This window comes from Ascidia mentula, chromosome 9, assembly GCF_947561715.1.
Source record: "Ascidia mentula chromosome 9, kaAscMent1.1, whole genome shotgun sequence".
NCBI lineage: Eukaryota > Metazoa > Chordata > Ascidiacea > Phlebobranchia > Ascidiidae > Ascidia > Ascidia mentula.
Genome location: NC_138574.1, coordinates 1060573 through 1079119, shown reverse-complemented (window position 1 = coordinate 1079119; position 18547 = coordinate 1060573). Strand labels below are relative to the sequence as shown.

The following is an 18547-nucleotide window of genomic DNA, read 5'->3' as shown; positions in this document are numbered from 1 at the left end:
GTATTGGCTTCATTGTCTGTTGTCTTTGTGGCGAAACAGATTTAGTAAATTATTACACAACATAAAATTAATTTTTTAAGGCAATGTCAAAGGTTTCGAACGACAATTGTGGCAAGAAAAAAACCAATGACATAGTTCTGTTACTAAAACAGATTAATTTCTCGTTTACCCACTCGACACTTTCTTCACAGTCGGGGTTGAACCTTGCACTGGAAACGTCAGATTCATATGACAAACCACATGCAACCAAATGCAGCAAAAATGATAAAAATTTAAAATCTACATCTGAAAACAAGCAATAGGAAAGTTGTGAACAAAGCTAAACTATGTTGTCCTTGCAATACATGCGCCAAACCCAAGAGGTGAAACTAAGTTTAATCATCAAGTATCGGCTTAAGCTTAAGTTTTAACAAAATTAAGCGTTTCTTTATGGAAATTGTTACCTTAGCCCGCGGATTATTAAGGCACAAGATGACGCCGGGTGTGTCACGGTATATATAGAGAGGTCCTTGCACACCCTTGCCCGCAGTTGAGGTCGTAAACCTGCCTGGAGCCTTTCCCGCTACCGCATCATGGGCCCGTTAATGCAATTTGGTTTGGCTTATCACGACCGGGGCATTTTCGGAAGGTGGAAATTGCAAAACGGCGCGCGTGAAACGCGGTTACGCGACCACGAAGAAAGAATCTTGGGCGACTGACCGCTGCACAAAAGTTTACGTCGAAGGCAGCGCGGTGGTGGAGACGTCCGTATGAATTATTGCCCCAAGGGCAAACCGATCAGAGGACGGTAAAAAACCGGCAAAGTGTTTCAGCCATTTCAGGGTGTGCAGCTCAAACTGGGCTGCGATAAAAGCTTGTTTCTCTCTTCAAGTGGCGACCGGAGGGAAATAGCGACACAAAAGGAAAATGTGCGGCGAGAATTTAATTCAATTTGACGATTTGTGAGTATTTGCAATTTTGTACTTGACTGATGTTTATGTTTCTGGGAATTGAACCTGCGGTTTCTGGCGTACTATATAAGGATTGCAAGCGGGACTTTGGCACACGTGCTGGATGAAAACCATACCAGAGAAGCCGAGACAGAACCATAAAGAGATAAATGAATAACAAAAAACGACAAGTTATAAATGCTTGGGGCTAAAGAAACTTGAACTGATGATTTAATTCATGGCAATAAAGACTGAAACAGGAACAGAAATTAGGAAATGTTTATATATAAGAACGCTGTTACAGACTGAAACCCATTAAGATTTAAATGTAAACAAGTATAACGCTAAAAGAATTGAGTCACGAAATATCCTCAATTGAACCTCGATTTCACAGAAAACGATGCGCATACCTTTTGTTACGTCACTGAGAGAAAAACAAGCTCGACCAATCACATCAGCTCTGTTGTTCGCGCTCTTCATTAACGCTCTGACGTCAGCTCACGTCGTAAGTGACCTTCAGTTTGACCTTGAGGGATCTACCGCGTGGATGGCTTTGAGGACAAGACGGAGTGTTTCGTCGTCGAACGCCGGTGCTTTGTGCAAGAGAACAAGACGGGACATCGCGGCGATAAAGACAATAATGTTGCGCAATTCCAGACCTTTTAGTCATGAGATATGGATTAATAACGGGATCAATTTGAGTGGACCAAAGCACACGAAAGTTACGGTAAGTTTTAAGGTATTGTGCCAATAATATGAATTTTGTGAGCTGCATACAAATGGTAAGTTATTGTGAGTGGCTGTAAATGTTCCCACAGTGTTGGGCAATTTCTTGGGTTAAAACTGTTAGTCCGGTATTGAAATGATGTATTTTCGCACGTACTTATAGTGGGGAGAAAAGTATTCTTGCTCGTGAAACAATACCACGACAAAATTATCGGTGTCGATCATTTGCCGCAAGCCATCTGTAAATGCCACGCCTTGATTGTATGATAAATATGTTGGTCGGCTCTTGGCGACAGGCAGCCATATTTTTTATACTTATAAAAGATGGGTCACAAAATTGTACTGTTCATCTGTTGAAGAAAAAACGTACACAATTTAAAATGATCAATTAATGCACAACGCATGTGTTGTGTTTAAAAGCGTGCTAAGAACTAAACGCATCCAACAGGATTGCAGCCCCACAGTGGTATACCAACATGTATTGCTAAGAATTGGACATATGATTTTGGAAGCCAACATGTTACATTTATTAGTTTAATGTTTTTGCAATGAAAGTCATGTTATTTAAATTATTATTAGGTCATAAAAAAAGTGACCCAGTAATTATTCCGCCGTAATTTCGTGAAATACGATAGAAGTACACGTCGTAACTCATACTGAAACTTGTTCGACCTGTAACGGAACAAGCAGCATATTTTCGGGAAATTACGCAAATTCCACGAGGCATAAAATTTTGTTGCGCGGTTTTTATGGTTGGAAAATTATTTTTTGGTTTGTTTGGAGAAAAGGTTTGGCCAGCAGCGTCATGTTAGACTTGCTCTTGCATTACCAACAGACATTTACAAATTTTTAGTTACTAAATAGTAAAGGTTATTACGATGTCATATCGTAACCTTATGACTTGGCACCAATTATGTTTAATGTCGCTTTTTTAGGTTGGTAAATAAGGCCAACAGCCCTTAAAGTTTGACACCCAGCCGTGCTTTAGGCAAAGGGGCTCCAATTTCAACGTTTCGTTTGCTTACCGAATGACGTCAATGACGATATTTTACCCCTAACTGTGGTTTCGAGTCGTCTTTTAAGGAAAAGTTGACTTCAGACAAGCATGCGTTAAATCTGGACATGGTCAGGAAAATGACCACACGAAACTTTTACTATGTTCCCACTTCAAGGTTTAACTCTGTTTCCAAATCTAATGTTGCATAGGCGGAGTAAATGCAATTGTCAGCTGACAAAGCTTGTCTTGTTTGTCTGTATAAAGTATTAAAGTCCACTGGAGGTTTTTCAAATATATAAATATATTTCTATCAAATTGCAATACAAACGTTTTTAGCCGCATTTAACAAAAGTTTTCGCCATCGCTTCGTGTATAGAGAGATAATCAGATACTTTATTTCAACAGTAAATTGTAATTAAACGACTAAAAAATTCCCAGGAGGGGCGTATTACTAATAGTAAAATGTTGCACTTTTATGTTATATTGGTAGTTAACTAAGTACATTCAAACAGTATTTAATGGTTTATTTAACTGTTAAGAGCAACCGTTAAATATGTCAAAGCAAACAATTAAAAAACGTACTTTGTAAGTACAGTGCCATCCTTGAACAGTTCTTTTAAATGTACTTTATAAAATAATGAAAAAAACAGTTGTAATTTGTTTAACATTGAATCTTTGCGAACCATGAATTTCGGTGCGAGATACCAGCTTGGGAAGTTTTGATTTAAGCAGCCGTCAGTGCATGGCTACTATTGCGCATTTTACAAGGAAGTTATTTTGTCAAAACAAAATTTAAACCAGTCTGTTTATAGCAGGGAGGTGATCCCGAACTGTCGGTGGACGCCATTGTTTCTTTTCTTCCGAGTTTCGAGAAATTTCTCCGCGTTTATTCGCGCCGTTATCGTCAGTCGGTTTCCCCAAGAGATCTCCGACCTCTTGTACTCAAAGTCCGGAAGCTGCAAGCAGAGTTGGTCGATTTACTCAAAACTCAGGTGAGTCTGAGTGATATAATTAACTCAGGTTATGGATTCTCAAACGTTTTGTCCCCCCCTCTTATTTTATGAATAAATTCCTTTCTATGCTTCCCTCTGATATATTGACCACGCACGTTAATTACAAACTTCGTGAAATAACGGTTTCATGGGGTCCCTGAAAAGGCAATGGATGCCTTCTCAATATAATTTATGCATATGCACTCCTTTTTGTTTGTTTATTATCGAATAAATCTTTTACAATTGGGTGCAAATTATCTGGAGTTAAGCAGTTTAAATAGAAAAGCCAAAGCTAGAATGCTGTTCATCATAATGCTGGTAAACGTCTCGAACTCATGGGGGCCACGTCAGCTGTAACTTACCTGCACAGGTCGTACTATTATGTTTAGCGACTACATAGGTACTTTCCGATCCAAGTTTTCCACAAATCGCAACGATTTGGAGGCATTTTGGGAAACATTAATTTTTGCAACGTTACGAAACGTAGGATCTTTTCGTTTTTAAGATTTATGAAAAAAATTATCAGAAATTTTTTTGTGTTTCAGAGACCGAACTATTCCAGGAATTCCCAGCGTGTTGAGGTAAATATCACCTCGGTTGCGTAAACTACTCACGAAATATCTAAAAATTCCTCAATGGAAAACATGTACCATTTTCCAATTCCAAAACCAACATAAACTCCCGCTAAATAAGCGTGGGAATTGATGTTTTAAGAGGTTTCGATGCCATGAGTGGATTTTCATGCCTGCGGCTTAATTTGGACTTTTTACGCTGCGTTGATTAACGTCGGTTAAACCCAAAGTCTGGGCCGGAAAAACTGTTAATTTGTTAGAAATATTTGCATGAAACTTGGCTTCGGACGAAGGCTATTGGTGATGGCGTTATAGGTCCCCAAATTTTTTAGGCTCGCAGAAAAGCGTTTTTTTGAATGTGCCACAAGCGCTACCGTCGGACCTGCATAAATAGATTCGACCGTTTTTTTTGGTCTTTTAACATTGCGTTAATCAGCGTCGACTAAACTTAAAGTCTCGTCCGAAAAATTCTGGGAATCACATCCCATTTCCGACTCATAGTTGCAACGATTTCCACCCTTTTTAACCCAGAAAACATAATTTCCCATAATGTTGTCCATATTTCGGTAAAAAAACATGGATGCGGATGAAATAGTTTGTTGGTGATGGGGTTTTCAGGTCCCCAAACTTGTCTGTTCAGAAAAGAGGTTTTAAATGTGTTACAGGCGCGAACTTTGGACTGGACGTAATTACCGTTTAATCTTATGATTGGCTGTTGTAGAATTTGAAATCAAAGTTGGCAAACCGCAAATTTGCACATATATTTAGCGTGTTAATGTCACCACCATGATGACCCGAATTAAGATTGGACTCCGGGTAAAGAAAAATACAACTTGTAAGGTTTTACATTGAAATTACAAGACAGGGTTGGGTTTGACACAATTTCCTCGAAGATTACGTTGTTTAAAACACACGTAATAAAACACTTTGTCCTTGTTATATACGTCACGCGGAAATGGCGATGGTGTCATTCTCAAACAGCAACCACTTAAAGATATTTTCGGCGAATTCTGCATGAACAAAGCATTCGATTATAGAATTCGGAATTACTTTAAAATAATACAACAGTTCAAGGTTTAAGTAGATTCACTGAAAGTAAGTAGAAAAGTGGATGACTAGTGCGCAAAAATAGCTTAGCCGATTGTAAATTGGGTGGAAACGCAATGACGTCAGTGTTCATCTTCTCTATTTTATTACCGCCAAAATATAACGTAATATCCACAATGTCAAGTCAAGGTCACCATCAAAACGTACTTTCTTTGGACACCGATTCAACAAAGTGTTTCGGTACATCACCGTGGGGATGAAAAGATGCTACAAAAATAAACCTGACGACTCACACGTGTAGATCGAGTTACAGGACTCGGCGCGGTCTACGTTGTTTTGCACTTCGGCCCAAAAAGTTTCGCGGAACAGAATCCCTAGATTTAATATTTTGCGCTGTTTCTTGTTTGTTTTCTTTACGATTTTTAACAATTGTTGGCGGACTGTTTTGGACAGACTGACTTATAAACATTTCGTTCGAACGGGCTTGATCAGATGCTGCAAATGGCGTCACAAAATAAAGTGCGGTAACGGCGCTGAAAACAAAACAGAAAATACGCATGAATCACTGTTGGTCACGTTGTGCCAGTGGCGTCCCGTTCTTTTCTATCTTGTTAACGAGTGCGGCGTTAGAATAATGTTGTTTCCCAAGTTTTCTTTTAAGAGGAACCATTTTCTCGAAGGTACACTTACAAAGATATAAAAATAAAGTCCCAACATCTCAATCATTTCCAGGTTTGCACATAACACCGTCACCATCGCTTTCGATCCACTTAACATTTAAGTTGAACTATACAAGCGACGAGAAAACTGTCACAAATTGCAGGCCTCGTGCTTTGGCAGAGCCGTAATTACGCCGGAAAAGGTCTTACAAAATATTTCTTTGCCAATTCAGAAGGTCAGAAATAGCGCAAAAGTTGATAAATATTTTGTCGTTTCCGTGACAACCGGTCAGGTGACTCGTCAGAGTCTGCAATTAGGGGGTTTTGTGCCGTGCTGTTGTCACGTCTGCATGGGTTAAAAATAAAGCAACTGACGGAAAGGTTGTCGTTTGCTCACAGGGCAATGACATCTGGGTTAAGCCATGTGATCATTTCAAAACTGCATGTGACGATATATGTTATTTCAAACGATTCGCATGTTGCGCTTCATAGATTTACAATTACTGAACTTTGAGCTGCTGTATAAGCTGAAAGTAAAACTTTGGTTAGTTGTTGCGATATTGCCTTGGTTTTTATGACTGTATCTTGGAAGCTAATCGAAACAATTAAGAGGCGAAAATCGTGCAAATCGTCACGTCCAAAATTGTCTTGAATAACTTTAATCCCATCGTTGTATCCCACTCGGCGGTAGCACAGGAAATTGCGTTACAACATTTTTAGAATAAATAAATTATCCAGCGGCGCGAATTACGTCTTGAAAGCTGCGGCATTAACATTTGCAAAAACATTTCCCAGGACCTTCAAAGAAACCGCCCGGCCCTCAACATGGCCGATCACGTGACTTCCCTCCTGTCCAATTTGGATCGCTCCGTCGTGAATTTGTGCGAAGACGTCACACCTACGTCACTACGGGATCATTTTGCTCTGAAAGTGAGATGACGTCGGTGCTTGGCGGGAAAGTTAAGCGAAACGATATTTATTGTACCCCTGGTCACTGTGTCAATGTGTCACGCGCGTTCTTCCAGTGCGTTCTTCAAAATACCAGGTTGCCATGGCTACGTCATTAATTTGTTTGTGGACACTTAGGAATGCAGGAAATATTGCCTCAAAAAGGTATTTTCGCTTGCGTCTGCGCCAGTTTTTTTTTGTCAAACTCAATCAAATATTTGTGACCAATTTATTTCACTTTGCAGCCAAAATGTGGGATGTGTGACAAAAATTTGTCCTTTAAAAGTTTGTTAAATTTAATAATACTAGTGTCAACGAGGCGGCATCGTCTGGCTGCAAGAGTGTTGCTTCAATGCCTGCAGCGCCATTTTGTCGGTTTACAGTCAAACTGCAAGCTTGCAACACCTATTATCTACACAGTCAGTTTCTGTGCGTTCTTGAACATTAAAATGTTAAGTCGCCTATACGTTGCCATGCCAACGTATACATTTTGAAATTGCAAATAAGTAATGTTACGTTTCCCTATTGTAATACTGTGATAAAAGTGAGTCGGCTAAATCAAAATGTTTCACGTTTTTGTGTCGGGAAAATAAAGCGTCCGACTTTCCTCGTGCTTTTTGTGAAAGTGCGTTGTTTTACTTTGGCCGTCTCATGCACCATTTCGATTTTATAACAAAATAAAGGCAAAAAACGTACGAAATTTGTTCATCTCACGCTTGGCCTTTAAACCTTGTATGTCGACCGGCCGATCATTTTCTTGGAACAGTTTTCGGCGAGTTGACCGACAACAAACAAAAAATACCCGACTAACGTACCAGGTCTCCAGCTTAGGTATGCCGTGACAGCCAGAGAAATTTGCCAACTATTTATATCCGAAACAACAAGTACTTAAGCATTATTTTCGGACCAACATTTTACCAATGCTTGTGAATCAATAGAAAAACAATTGGTGAATTGTGGTAACAGATCATTCTGCCAATTAGTGTCTGAATAAAAATAGGTCATAAGGAATTACAGTCCAAAATGGTTGTTTGCAAGAGCTTACATCAATTTAAACGTCAGTTTGCAGCAACAGATTACTTCTCAACATGATAAATTGCGACCCTGTATCGTTATAACCGGATTAAACATGCTCCTGGACCACTATGCGATTCCTTCAAACTATACGGCGGTTATAGGCGTAGGTTTGGTACCTGACGTGAGGCGTTTTTTTATTTAATTTTAATGTTGGCAACTTTTAGTCACTTTAACCAAGTTTGACCACGTGGCTGTGCTCACTCATGCGTAAAGGGTGGTACTTGTAATTTCTACACGCATAAAAACAACACAGATATGACAAATACTGGAGTGTACAACGTGGTGACGTCACATGATGACGTCATTAAGTGTATCGTGCCTTCTCGTTTGCCAGTGCGAGGCGTCTGATATTTCCAATGCACCCAGCTGCTGCTTCTTGCAACGCGTTATCTGAAGATCCCACCATGTTCAATAACATCTGATGGAAAAAAATGTGCGGTTAAGCACAGGGTGCGAAATGAGGTGCAACTCAAGCAGGGCTCGAAAATAGCGCAATGGTTATAAAACACGCGCATAAGACAGATGGTGCAATTAGGTGAACTTGACATTTCTTCTTTTCTCGTATAAAGCAGATCGTCTGTCGCTTTTAGCAATTCAGGAAAGTCGACGGGTAAAGACAGGTCGGTCACCACTAAGTTAATTACAGGCTAATTCCTGTATGTATAAATGGACATCAAAGAGCTTCGTGCATGATGAATAATTACTGCTTGAAACTGTCAGTTTGGTTGTTTCAAATCTCTCACCTTGACGACGCCATTCTCGTGCATTGTGATGCAATTATCGGGATCACGTGACAGCTGGTAGAGCGCCTGCGCGGTTGACCTGTGAACCTGGGGGTCATTCGACTTGAGGTAGCCCACTAGAGGCGCCACAGCGCCCTCGCGGCCGAATGAAACGCGGTTATTCCCCCACGTGCAGCATCGAGCAATTGCCTCCGCTAGGTGACGTCGTAGTTTGTCGTTGGGCTGTGACGTAACAATGCATTATATTATATAATTTAAAGAGCCTGGGGGAAATAAAGGCGTTTTCAGAGGAAAGTTGGATTAAGGTTTTCGTGTTTGTTATGACGATACAACGAGATAAACGTTATCATTATGGCGTGACAAATCGATAATTGTCAACCAAAAATAAACTGTGGTTAATTAAACCAATGCAAAACAGAATCGCATACATCGATCTTCATTTTGCTCTATTATATTTCTTCTTTTACTTTAAGGGAAAATGCCCGATTCCTTCTTCCCAAATCGTTTATAATTTACTGCACGATGACGATTGAATTAACACAAATGTTAAGTTCCTTTTCACCCACCGTTGTTGCCAGCTTGGCCAGCATAGGAACAACTCCATGATCCGTAATCACAGCCAAGTTCTCTTCGTCCTTGGCAATGTTGGCGATAGCGGCGCACACGCTCGCCAGAACTTCAAGGTTGTCCGACTTTAGAAGAGAAACGATTAACTCCAGGCCCCCCACGAACGACCTGACCATCTCTCCCGCGTCTTTCGCGTTCTCGATGCAAGGACAGACTGCCCACGCCGCCGACGCCTGGACTTCAGGGTTCTGGTTCTTCAAGAGTGACCAGAGAAGTCGAACCCCATCCAGTTTGTCGATAATTCTGTTCAAATAAGTGAAAGTTCAAAACGCTCCTAAATTACCACGAAATTAAACAAATTATATAGACGGTTTGCACCAAGGAAACGTATATTTATAAATAAGTTGTTTACAATATTCCAAACACATTTCGTACCAGAATTACGCGCAATAGTTTCTTGAAAAACAATTTACTTACGCCATGTTGTCAGGCTCCGTTGCGCATGCGCCGACTGCCTTTGTGACGTTAACAAGCAAAGCTTGGTTGGTTCCAGTTAGCAGATGTACTAAGGATGGGATTCCACCAGCTTTCCGGATAACCAGACGATTCGCTGGTTCTTGAGCGCACTCGCCAAGCGCACCAACCACATTTACCAGTACTTCCTCTGGTTGGTCATTCAACAATGCGACTAACTGTTCTATTGCCTTCAGTTGCTGGAACCTGTAGTACAAAAATATTGATAATTTATCTTACACATCTAAACTATACTGTGTAAACGCTTTTAATTATTTGCACCCAGTGTTTCCAAAACTATTTTGGTCTGGAATGTTATTTAAGTTGATCGGAAACCGAAACGAAAAACAAAACAAATATGTGTGGATTTTCACCCAAAGGTGTCGTTGCCATTTTTTACCAAATTATTCCAAAAACTAGGTAGTACGTAGCTCATGGAACCTTTCATATATTGTGGAACCTACTTTGGCCAACGCTGCTGTCCACCAAATACAACGTGCTTTGCAAAACTAACATGAACGACAAAACACATACCTTTCCACATTCTGTGGGCTGATGGCACATTTCCATATTGCCCCAGTGGCTGCCGCAAGCAGTTCTTTGTTATCTGACTGAGGCAACAGCGACACTAGCGGATCCAGGCCGCCGTATTGTCGAACCAAATCTCTCGTTTCGCCATCCTCAGCACACTAAAATACAACATACAAGCTTGTTAAACACATGTTTCAAGTGGCGTACGTAACAATTAGACATAAATGCACTGTTAGTTTCGTCTACAGGGGTTGAGAAAGGTACTGTAAGTCCACCTTGAATATAGCTGCAGCGCAATGCATCTGCAGTTCGCTATTGGAGCTGCGTAAGTTCGTAACAAGATCTTCAATCATTCCTTCTGTACGGATTGCAAGTCGGTAGGTCGGCTGTGAAGCAAAGAAGTTTGTGTTTTAATCTTGCGTAAAAGTAGTAGATTGCGACAGGTAGCACTGCATGGTGTGGTAATTATGTCCCAGTGAATTTCACCTCATCAAATCTCGCACCGCTGTGGGGTTTGAACCCGCAACCCTGGGCACTCTATGCCCTTGTTTATACATTGGCATGCAGCGTTTAAAGTGGATGTTAAATTGATCGAAAGCGAAAGCGAATGCAAAAGTAACACGACAGATGCTAAGCAACGAAAACACAATGAAATGTTTTGCTGATTATAGAACAACACCAAGGCGTTTTTCGTATAAACACTTCCATCGATCGCTATTTACTGACCTCGGAGGCGCATTCCTGCAAAGTTCCAACAACAGGAATCAGCATCTCCTCATAAGCACACTTTAGAAGTTTAGCCAGCATGGGGATGGCGCCCGCCTTGCGTATCGCGTGCTTGTTCTTCGTGGATTTGCTGCAACTCCATAAAGCCAAGGCGCCCGATCTGGCAACCTGCACATCTTTAGCGCTCTCTGACGACGTGTCCGCACAGTCAAGCAACGCCACCTAGTAATTGGTGTTTGGTGGTCACTTAACAGGTAAATTGCTTTTGGCAGAAAATATTTTAACTTTTGGTCGTATTAACAAGAGGTATAATATGAAAAGACTTTTGTTCTGTATTTGGTGTAATAGATAACAGTTACAACAGCAACGGGTGCGTTACAACAGTCTACGTGAGTTTAATTTGTAGAAGCAGTTATTTCCGAGTTATTACTGCTGCACAATTCACACAAGTTTATCGAAATTTACTCACAAGTTTCTTAATTCCACCATGTTGTCTCACAGTTCGCCTTGCACGACGGAATTTGGCTACGTTGGCGATTGTTTCAGCTGCAAGGCACTTCAACTCCTTGTTGTGAGACTGAAGGATGCGGACCATGGTCTGCAACCCCCCAAGATCGGCTATAGCGCGGCGAATTTGGATGTTACGACTAATTTCCTTCAAGATTTTCAATGATCCGATCTATAATATGTGAGCAAAACTGGGTGAAAAGGTGTTGCAAAATTAAACCTAATTTTCTTAACTTACAATGGATATGAAGTCAACTTGAACGGAACACACAACATGTAAACACACAGGTTGCTACATAACAAGGATGTCTCGCCGGATGGTGGACGAAACGTTGGTTACAATAAACACTTTCGCAACTTAAGTGCCAGACGAACAATTCTTATTAATTTACTATGCCTGGCAGCAAGAATAGATAAGCACACACTTATGAAAACTACTTTCAGGCACACAAAAGTTAAGTTTAAAGTAATAGTTTGATCTCCTACTAAACAAATCAGTTGCAGTTTTGGGCAATGGAACTTCCTGTGCATACCTTGCACTTATTCTCATCCGTGTCAAGAAGATTGATGAGGACTTCCAGACCTCCAACATCCCTGATAGCCAACTGACAAGTCTCCTGTGCCAGATTGAAATCCCTCATGGAGCAGAGAGCAATGATGGTGGCAGTCTGATTTCCTCCCTTCAGATATTTTACCAACTTCTGGATCTGCCAGTATTCCGATGGAAGATCTGATCCTGCATCCTGTCGTCGATCTTGGATTTCTTCTTCTTCGTCTGATTCGTCCGAACTCTCACTCATGTCCTCTTCATCAAGAGGAGTTTTGCGGCTGTAAAACGGTGCAAAATACAAGTGAAAGCGACCAAGTTTTTAAAACCAACTAAAAAACTTTTGCTGCGAAATTATCAACAAATTGAACATTGATTTCGGTGCGTTTGTTACACACATATAGATTGCAGGTGTAGATTTTCATGATAAAAATCTGCTTTTTGATTATAAATTATATTTTTAACAATACTGGCTATCAGTCGTTGCCAATTGACAAATGCGTAAACTTTGCAGATTTTGGCTTCGTTCTGGAAAGCTGTTTTAGGCCGTAGGTTGTATTTTGGACTGTTAAGTATCGACTATTTGGAGCAGTTACTAAATGATCTGTAATTTCTAATTATCTAGACTCAACAATAACTTACAGTTGCTTGAGGTAAGCAAGACTTTTCCTGATTTCAGCATCGTCAAAATCGTAATTGCCGACATCTGACATTTTTTACTTAATCTGCACAAAAACCTGTTTCAACTTTCTCACTAAAACTTCACTTTAAACTAAACTACCATCACAAAAACATTTACTTGTGACATCATAAACGCCATTATGACAAAATATTTCAGTGAGAATTCAAATGTTTAAGCATGGCCGTATTTCAACTAACTTGACAAACTGGTTGTCGTAACTAGTGATGTGTTGCGCCGGATCCGGGAACCCGGACCCGGCCGGATATTGAGCAATTTCCAATACCCAGACCCTGCCGGATAATACACTGTGGTATCGTAACACAACCTAAACTTGTGGGGTTTCTGGGAGTGCATTTACATTGAAAATTACATTAAAAACTATTTAAAACCTGTTCTTAATCATACTCGAATATTTGTGCAACTAAGCCTCAACAACTGAAGATGGAACGCAGAATTTTTATTCAATATTTATGTAGTAGTTTACCTAAAGTAGGAGGGCCTCCGTGCCGCTACCTGGGCAGCAGTTGGCTGTTTTTTCTTGGGTTTTTCTTGCATACTTTTCTCCGTTTTGTGGCTTTCTTCCAAACTTTTCCATTTCAGGGAAGGTTGCATGGAGCGTTTCTTGTCCTTTCCGCCTTTTCCTAAAACACGTGGTGATCTTTAAAAACGTTTTCGAATACCCCAAAAAAGTGTTTTTCTAATGTTACTACATCAACGGAAACATTTCAAAATTGTAGGCCTAAGTGGCAAGATTAAAGTATTTTCAATTCACAGATACAAACGGTGAAAACTTAATCAATTCACAAATTTTTTTCCTTTAAAGGTTTTCAAGACACACATCTTCCACATAAATGTTTTATTTATGAGTAAGTTTGGGTTTTCCAATTCCCAATTATTTTTGGCAAGTTTTATCAAAAAATTGCCGTCAAACCTGCCTAGTCGTTTTGGTGAGGTGACGTTTCAAATCACAAACTTTTATTTGCTTACGCCAAGTGTTGGCTTACAGGGGGTATGAGCTCTTTTCTAGAATTTACCATTTGGCGTCCCTACTGATATTGGTCCCATACTTTCCAGATAGAACGCTTTCCTGAATTTTTGTGTGCGACCACTTTTTACACCCATTAACATTTGGCCCAAGAAAATTTCTAATTGTCCATGTTGTGGTGCCCTCTTTGCGCAGCAAGAAACATACCTTTCTTTGATCCGTCTTTCAAAGTTTTGTTTTGTTTCTCAGTTGGTGCCACTTCTTCCTTCTCATTCTCTGCCGATTGATCTGAGATTATCGTGGCTTCCTTCTCAACCTCTCTTGCCAAATCCTCTTGGGCTGAAAACTCCTGAAATAGAGTAGCAAAGTGTTGGACATTTTCCCAGGGACAATATGGATTTATCTACAGATGTAGTAACTAATAAGATGCCTATTTCAATTCATCAGATCCAACTTTGATATTTCAAATATTGTTATTTTGTAAAATAGATTTCCAAAAACATGTTTACATATTTGTCCACAATATTCTTTATCCCTTTGGGAATGAAATGAATGTAACATAATCACAAGTCTTTCATTAAGCTGATTGGACCAGGAAACTTATTGGTAGTTGAGTATGCAAACTTATTGGTAGTTAAATATGCTAGTGCTGTCATGCTATGTGTCACAAAAATCATACATAAGCACATGCTTATTGGTAAGTTATCGAAACATCTTATAGTTTACCATCTTGGCAATGTTGTCTAAAAACTTGTTTGACTTCTCACTAAGAAGTGATACAAGATCCTTGTACACTGAACTGCACTTCTCAAACTTAACTTGTTGAGTCTCCTCTTCAAAACCCTTTAAACAAGTTGAAATGATTTGTTCCAAGGTCAAGTATTTTGTCTTAAGCTTTTAAATTGGTTGAAAAGCAATAAAGACTTGTGATGATTCAAAGTAAAATATAGGTTATGTGTGAAGTATTCATGTAAAAATAATTCACACACTTTTACCTCACTTTAAACAGACCACATAAAAAAATGGGACAACGCTACACAAAAAACAGATTTCTACAAAATACAGTCTTTTCTTAGTGAAAAATGCCCTAAACCGATGGTTTGGTAAAAGCCTATGACTGGCATTTTACAAATAAAGGAATTGAGCAAATAGAAACATTGATTGCAATATGCACTTACCCCATTAATGTAACAGCCATATGTACTGGCGGTGACACAGAACCGGTCGCCATCGTGTGGTTTCACGAGCACATAACAAATGTCCCCATGCACCTGTCGCCATGGTAACGCACGGCATGCATTAGAGAAAACATCCTCTGAAATAAGCAAAGTGTTGTTTTATTTACATTGGAGAAGCATTGTTCAAGGTTCTATGACAGAGGTTGGCAACCTTCAGCATACAATAAGTCAGTTAAAACCTGTTTGCAGTAAAATTAAACATATTCAGAGCTGCCAAATGGAAGTTGACAGGGATTATTATGCTGCTTTTAAGTGGAAGAACCAAAATAAATGTCACCCTTTTCAGTACCACGTTGAAACTTATAGCATTAAAAGCTACTGATGATTATTTATTTGCATTTTTTAACTAACTAAGCTTTACATCTTTCTGGAGCCAAACAGTAGATAAAAAACACATCCAGAGCCCCTGGTTGCCGGCCCTTCTTGTAAGATGGCATAAAAGACATTAGCTGATATACCTGAATGCATGTTGTGGTCAACTCTTTGGCTTTTATAGTTTCTAAACCTATGTACAGTCTCCTCAATCATATGTATGTAACGACACTGCTGGTGTGGTTAGGGATGTTTTAAAATGCATAAATATAAATATCTTACGTGAAGTAAAGTCAATTTCTTTCAAAGCAGTGTTAGGTCCATCACCAGAGAATGATTTCAACAATTCAACTTCAGCATTTATGGCTGCAGGATTCAGACGCACTTGCCTATGAAACAAGGTTTTCACTAAATAAACTAATAAAGGTTGTATTGAGATTTTAACTGTACTACTCCTGTACATGTACATGTTTTTATTTACACAAAACCAGTTGCGTAAAATGAGGGGTGGAAATTTATTTCTAGGTTTTTTGACATATTTTGTCCAACTTATTGCCAATTACAACAGATTGTTGAGTGTTGCAACACATGTAGTTTAACACTTTGTACTTAAACTATAAATTTAAACCAACTTACTTTGATATTTCCTGCATGCAAGAATCCAAAAGTCTTTTATCGAACTGTTGCATGATAAGATAGAAGTTAAGTTGGACTGCAGCTTCCCGACTCTCGTCAGTTTTGCTCTAAAAAGTTTTAAAAAATATCACATTTGGATTAGGTTTATTTAATAGAAAGTTTCTGATGCTTTTAAGATAGTGACCACTTTTTAACTAGACTATGTGAAAAAATTCATCACAGCATGAAAAGGTTTAAAATGATATTACATTAGAATTGGGTTTATTTAATATGAGCTTTTTTAATTATTTAAAATTGATTTTTAATATAGGATATATTCCTCATGGAAATTAAATGAAAATTAAATAAAGCACAAACGAACTGAACATGGCAATAAAAGACAATACCTTTTCAACCATCCTTATTATTGTTGAATCTTCAGTTTCCACAGTAGCGTATGCTGGACCGAGAATCTTTACCAGTGGATCTCGATTGGCTAAAAGTGAAACATTGGGAATGCTTGAAAGGTGTTAAAAAAGGTATTTTCATTTGTTTATGGAGTGATTTGTTGTAATTGAACACTGTTGCAGCTATATGTGTATTTCATTATTCCCTGGTATATTAGTTCCTTAGTACAATACAGTATACAAGTGTTAAATGCCCACAAACTTACCCTCTAAACACATCCTGGCTTCAACAATGCGTTTTTCTTTGGCTAGTTTCAAAACAGATGATGCTTGATCCATGTTGCGAATTTTTAGAATTCCACTTGATAGCTCGGATAAAGGTGCACCACTTTCATCCTTGTCTTGAGATGTCACTTGTGTTGAACTACAAGAGTTTCCATGTGTCACATATTGATCGGGTATTTTTAGATTCACTGGCTTAGCATATGGCCTAATATTCTATTTATCAAACCTTACAAGCTGCATTTGGTGGTGAAATAAATAAAACAACAAGATTTTAAGAAGGAAGAGATTTTACTTTATGCAGAAGCTTACCCAATGTCAAACCCAGATGAAAATGCTGCCGAGGTCAGAGAAGTCTCCCATGACAACGCTTCTTTGAAAATAAGTTTACCTTCCTCTGGATGCTTGCCAGAGAAGCTTTCAACAAACTGAAAACAGATACCTTTGATGTTAAGTAAAACAAAATTTAAAAAATAAGGTGAAGATCTTTTACTTAACTCCATAAAAACTAAAGTTACAAAGAAACAAAAGATGCAGTAATATCCACAAGATTATGCATATTTATAGACTTAGTTAAAAAATACGTATTTCTCTTCAAAATATAGCCTACTATATATCCCGATTGACATCGTAACACATTAGTTAACTAGATAAGTACAACAACGCCAACGATAATTGCCAAATTTGGCTTTTATTGCTCACGTAACGGTCTCACCTGAGTTATATCGTTCAATAGCTTTTCATTCATTGGAGAAAGTTCCAATTTCCCCTTCCCGCTGCCTGGAACAGACGTCCATTGTGCTGCACGCGACAACGCAGCACCCATGCTGATAATATAAACGCAAAGTTTCTTGATAATAAGTCGCCGACACACAACTAAGTTGCAAGTTCTTCAGTGGAGTTACCGCACAATCGCCATGACAACCTATATGGTACCCGGTAAACACGGCATAGAAATATTATAAAATTGGACAAAATTTTTGATTTATTTTTGTAAATCATTTGAACAAATATACAAATCAAACTTGTCAAAATGTTGGTAAAGATGCAACAGGGTCTTACTTTTCGGATAAAACAAAAATGCGTAGCTTTATCCGACTTTCTTTTCTCGTATCTATTAATTATATTCACTGAAACTTGCTTTCGTAGAACGAACACCATTTGTTGCAAAATGAGGCATTCCTGCGTCTGCCTGGTTTACATTTCGTAACGTAACAATGCTGAAGACTGGATAAATTCAAGACCAAAGTATACTGAATAAAAAATATTAAGAAACACATTGGGCCATTTCACCGCTTTGCTTTAATCCACTAAAAAGTTATTTTATGTTGTTTCATCTTTGGGTATGAACAATTAGGCCAACATTGAAATGCGTTAAAGGCCAAGAAGGTTTATCGGATTAGGTTTGTTTGTATTTGAATAAAAGTTCCGTATGAACAAAGAAATAATGGTACAAGAACACAAAAACCTCAAATTAAGCCTGTACATTGGTAAAATGCAACCAAGCAACGCTGCAACCTGTTTTGCAGGGCAGCATTAATGCACAAGGCAATATACGAGCTGATTGGGACACACACTGCCTGCGGCTGCGGTGATTTCGCGCCTTTATAAAAAATTCCAGTTGTTTGGCGGACAATTTTTGCAAACGTGGTCTCAAGGCAACTAGAAACTAATCACTGAAGAAATCCCGAGAAAAAAACAAGTGCCGTTTCGCATCATTGGTGTTCATGAAATGTCTGGATTTTGTCAGAATTGTGGTAAATGCTGAGGAACCACCTCACTGCCAGGTGGGCATTCCCTATGCACACATAAGTCTGTATAGATATCTGTGCGAATGTTGACGGTCAGGTCTTAACAAAGCAACCAAACGTTATTTTTGGTTGTATATTAAAATTTAAATACTACATACCGAATTATAACATTCGCGCAGAATTGTATGTTATGC

The 18547-nt window shown here is 39.0% G+C and overlaps 2 protein-coding genes across 2 annotated transcripts; one reads left to right on the top strand and one right to left on the bottom strand.

Annotated features, from left to right (window-relative positions):
* Positions 1–830: 830 nt before the first annotated feature.
* LOC145914232 (uncharacterized) lies at positions 831–7148 on the top strand. The gene is made up of 5 exons (XM_083002028.1): positions 831–941; positions 1324–1656; positions 3465–3644; positions 4190–4225; positions 6718–7148. The coding sequence occupies exons 2-5, from the start codon at positions 1330–1332 to the stop codon at positions 6859–6861; spliced, it is 687 nt and encodes a 228-aa protein (XP_082858154.1). The 5' UTR covers positions 831–941; positions 1324–1329; the 3' UTR covers positions 6862–7148.
* A 1007-nt stretch (positions 7149–8155) lies between these two features.
* LOC145913160 (outer dynein arm-docking complex subunit 2-like) lies at positions 8156–17495 on the bottom strand. The gene is made up of 19 exons (XM_083000718.1): positions 17318–17495; positions 16915–17030; positions 16587–16744; positions 16321–16409; positions 15935–16041; positions 15581–15687; positions 14927–15063; positions 14475–14591; positions 13956–14097; positions 13248–13404; positions 12068–12362; positions 11497–11706; positions 11028–11249; positions 10577–10687; positions 10305–10459; positions 9735–9977; positions 9257–9560; positions 8691–8912; positions 8156–8365 (listed from the first exon to the last, which is right to left on the bottom strand). Exons 1-19 carry the CDS (start codon positions 17426–17428, stop codon positions 8252–8254), a joined length of 3117 nt encoding a protein of 1038 aa, XP_082856844.1. The 5' UTR covers positions 17429–17495; the 3' UTR covers positions 8156–8251.
* Positions 17496–18547: the final 1052 nt, after the last annotated feature.

Excerpts from the sequence above, each read along its gene's own strand:
- LOC145914232 (XM_083002028.1), top strand. The coding sequence starts at position 1,330 with ATGCGCATACCTTTTGTTACGTCACTGAGAGAAAAACAAGCTCGACCA. Across the intron at positions 1,657-3,464 it reads CAAAGCACACGAAAGTTACG|CAGGGAGGTGATCCCGAACT; the intron begins GTAAGTTTTAAG and ends GTCTGTTTATAG. Across the intron at positions 4,226-6,717 it reads GGAATTCCCAGCGTGTTGAG|GACCTTCAAAGAAACCGCCC; the intron begins GTAAATATCACC and ends AACATTTCCCAG.
- LOC145913160 (XM_083000718.1), bottom strand. The coding sequence starts at position 17,428 with ATGGGTGCTGCGTTGTCGCGTGCAGCACAATGGACGTCTGTTCCAGGC. Across the intron at positions 16,410-16,586 it reads AGCCAGGATGTGTTTAGAGG|CCAATCGAGATCCACTGGTA; the intron begins GTAAGTTTGTGG and ends TTTCACTTTTAG. Across the intron at positions 16,042-16,320 it reads TAATAAGGATGGTTGAAAAG|AGCAAAACTGACGAGAGTCG; the intron begins GTATTGTCTTTT and ends AAAACTTTTTAG.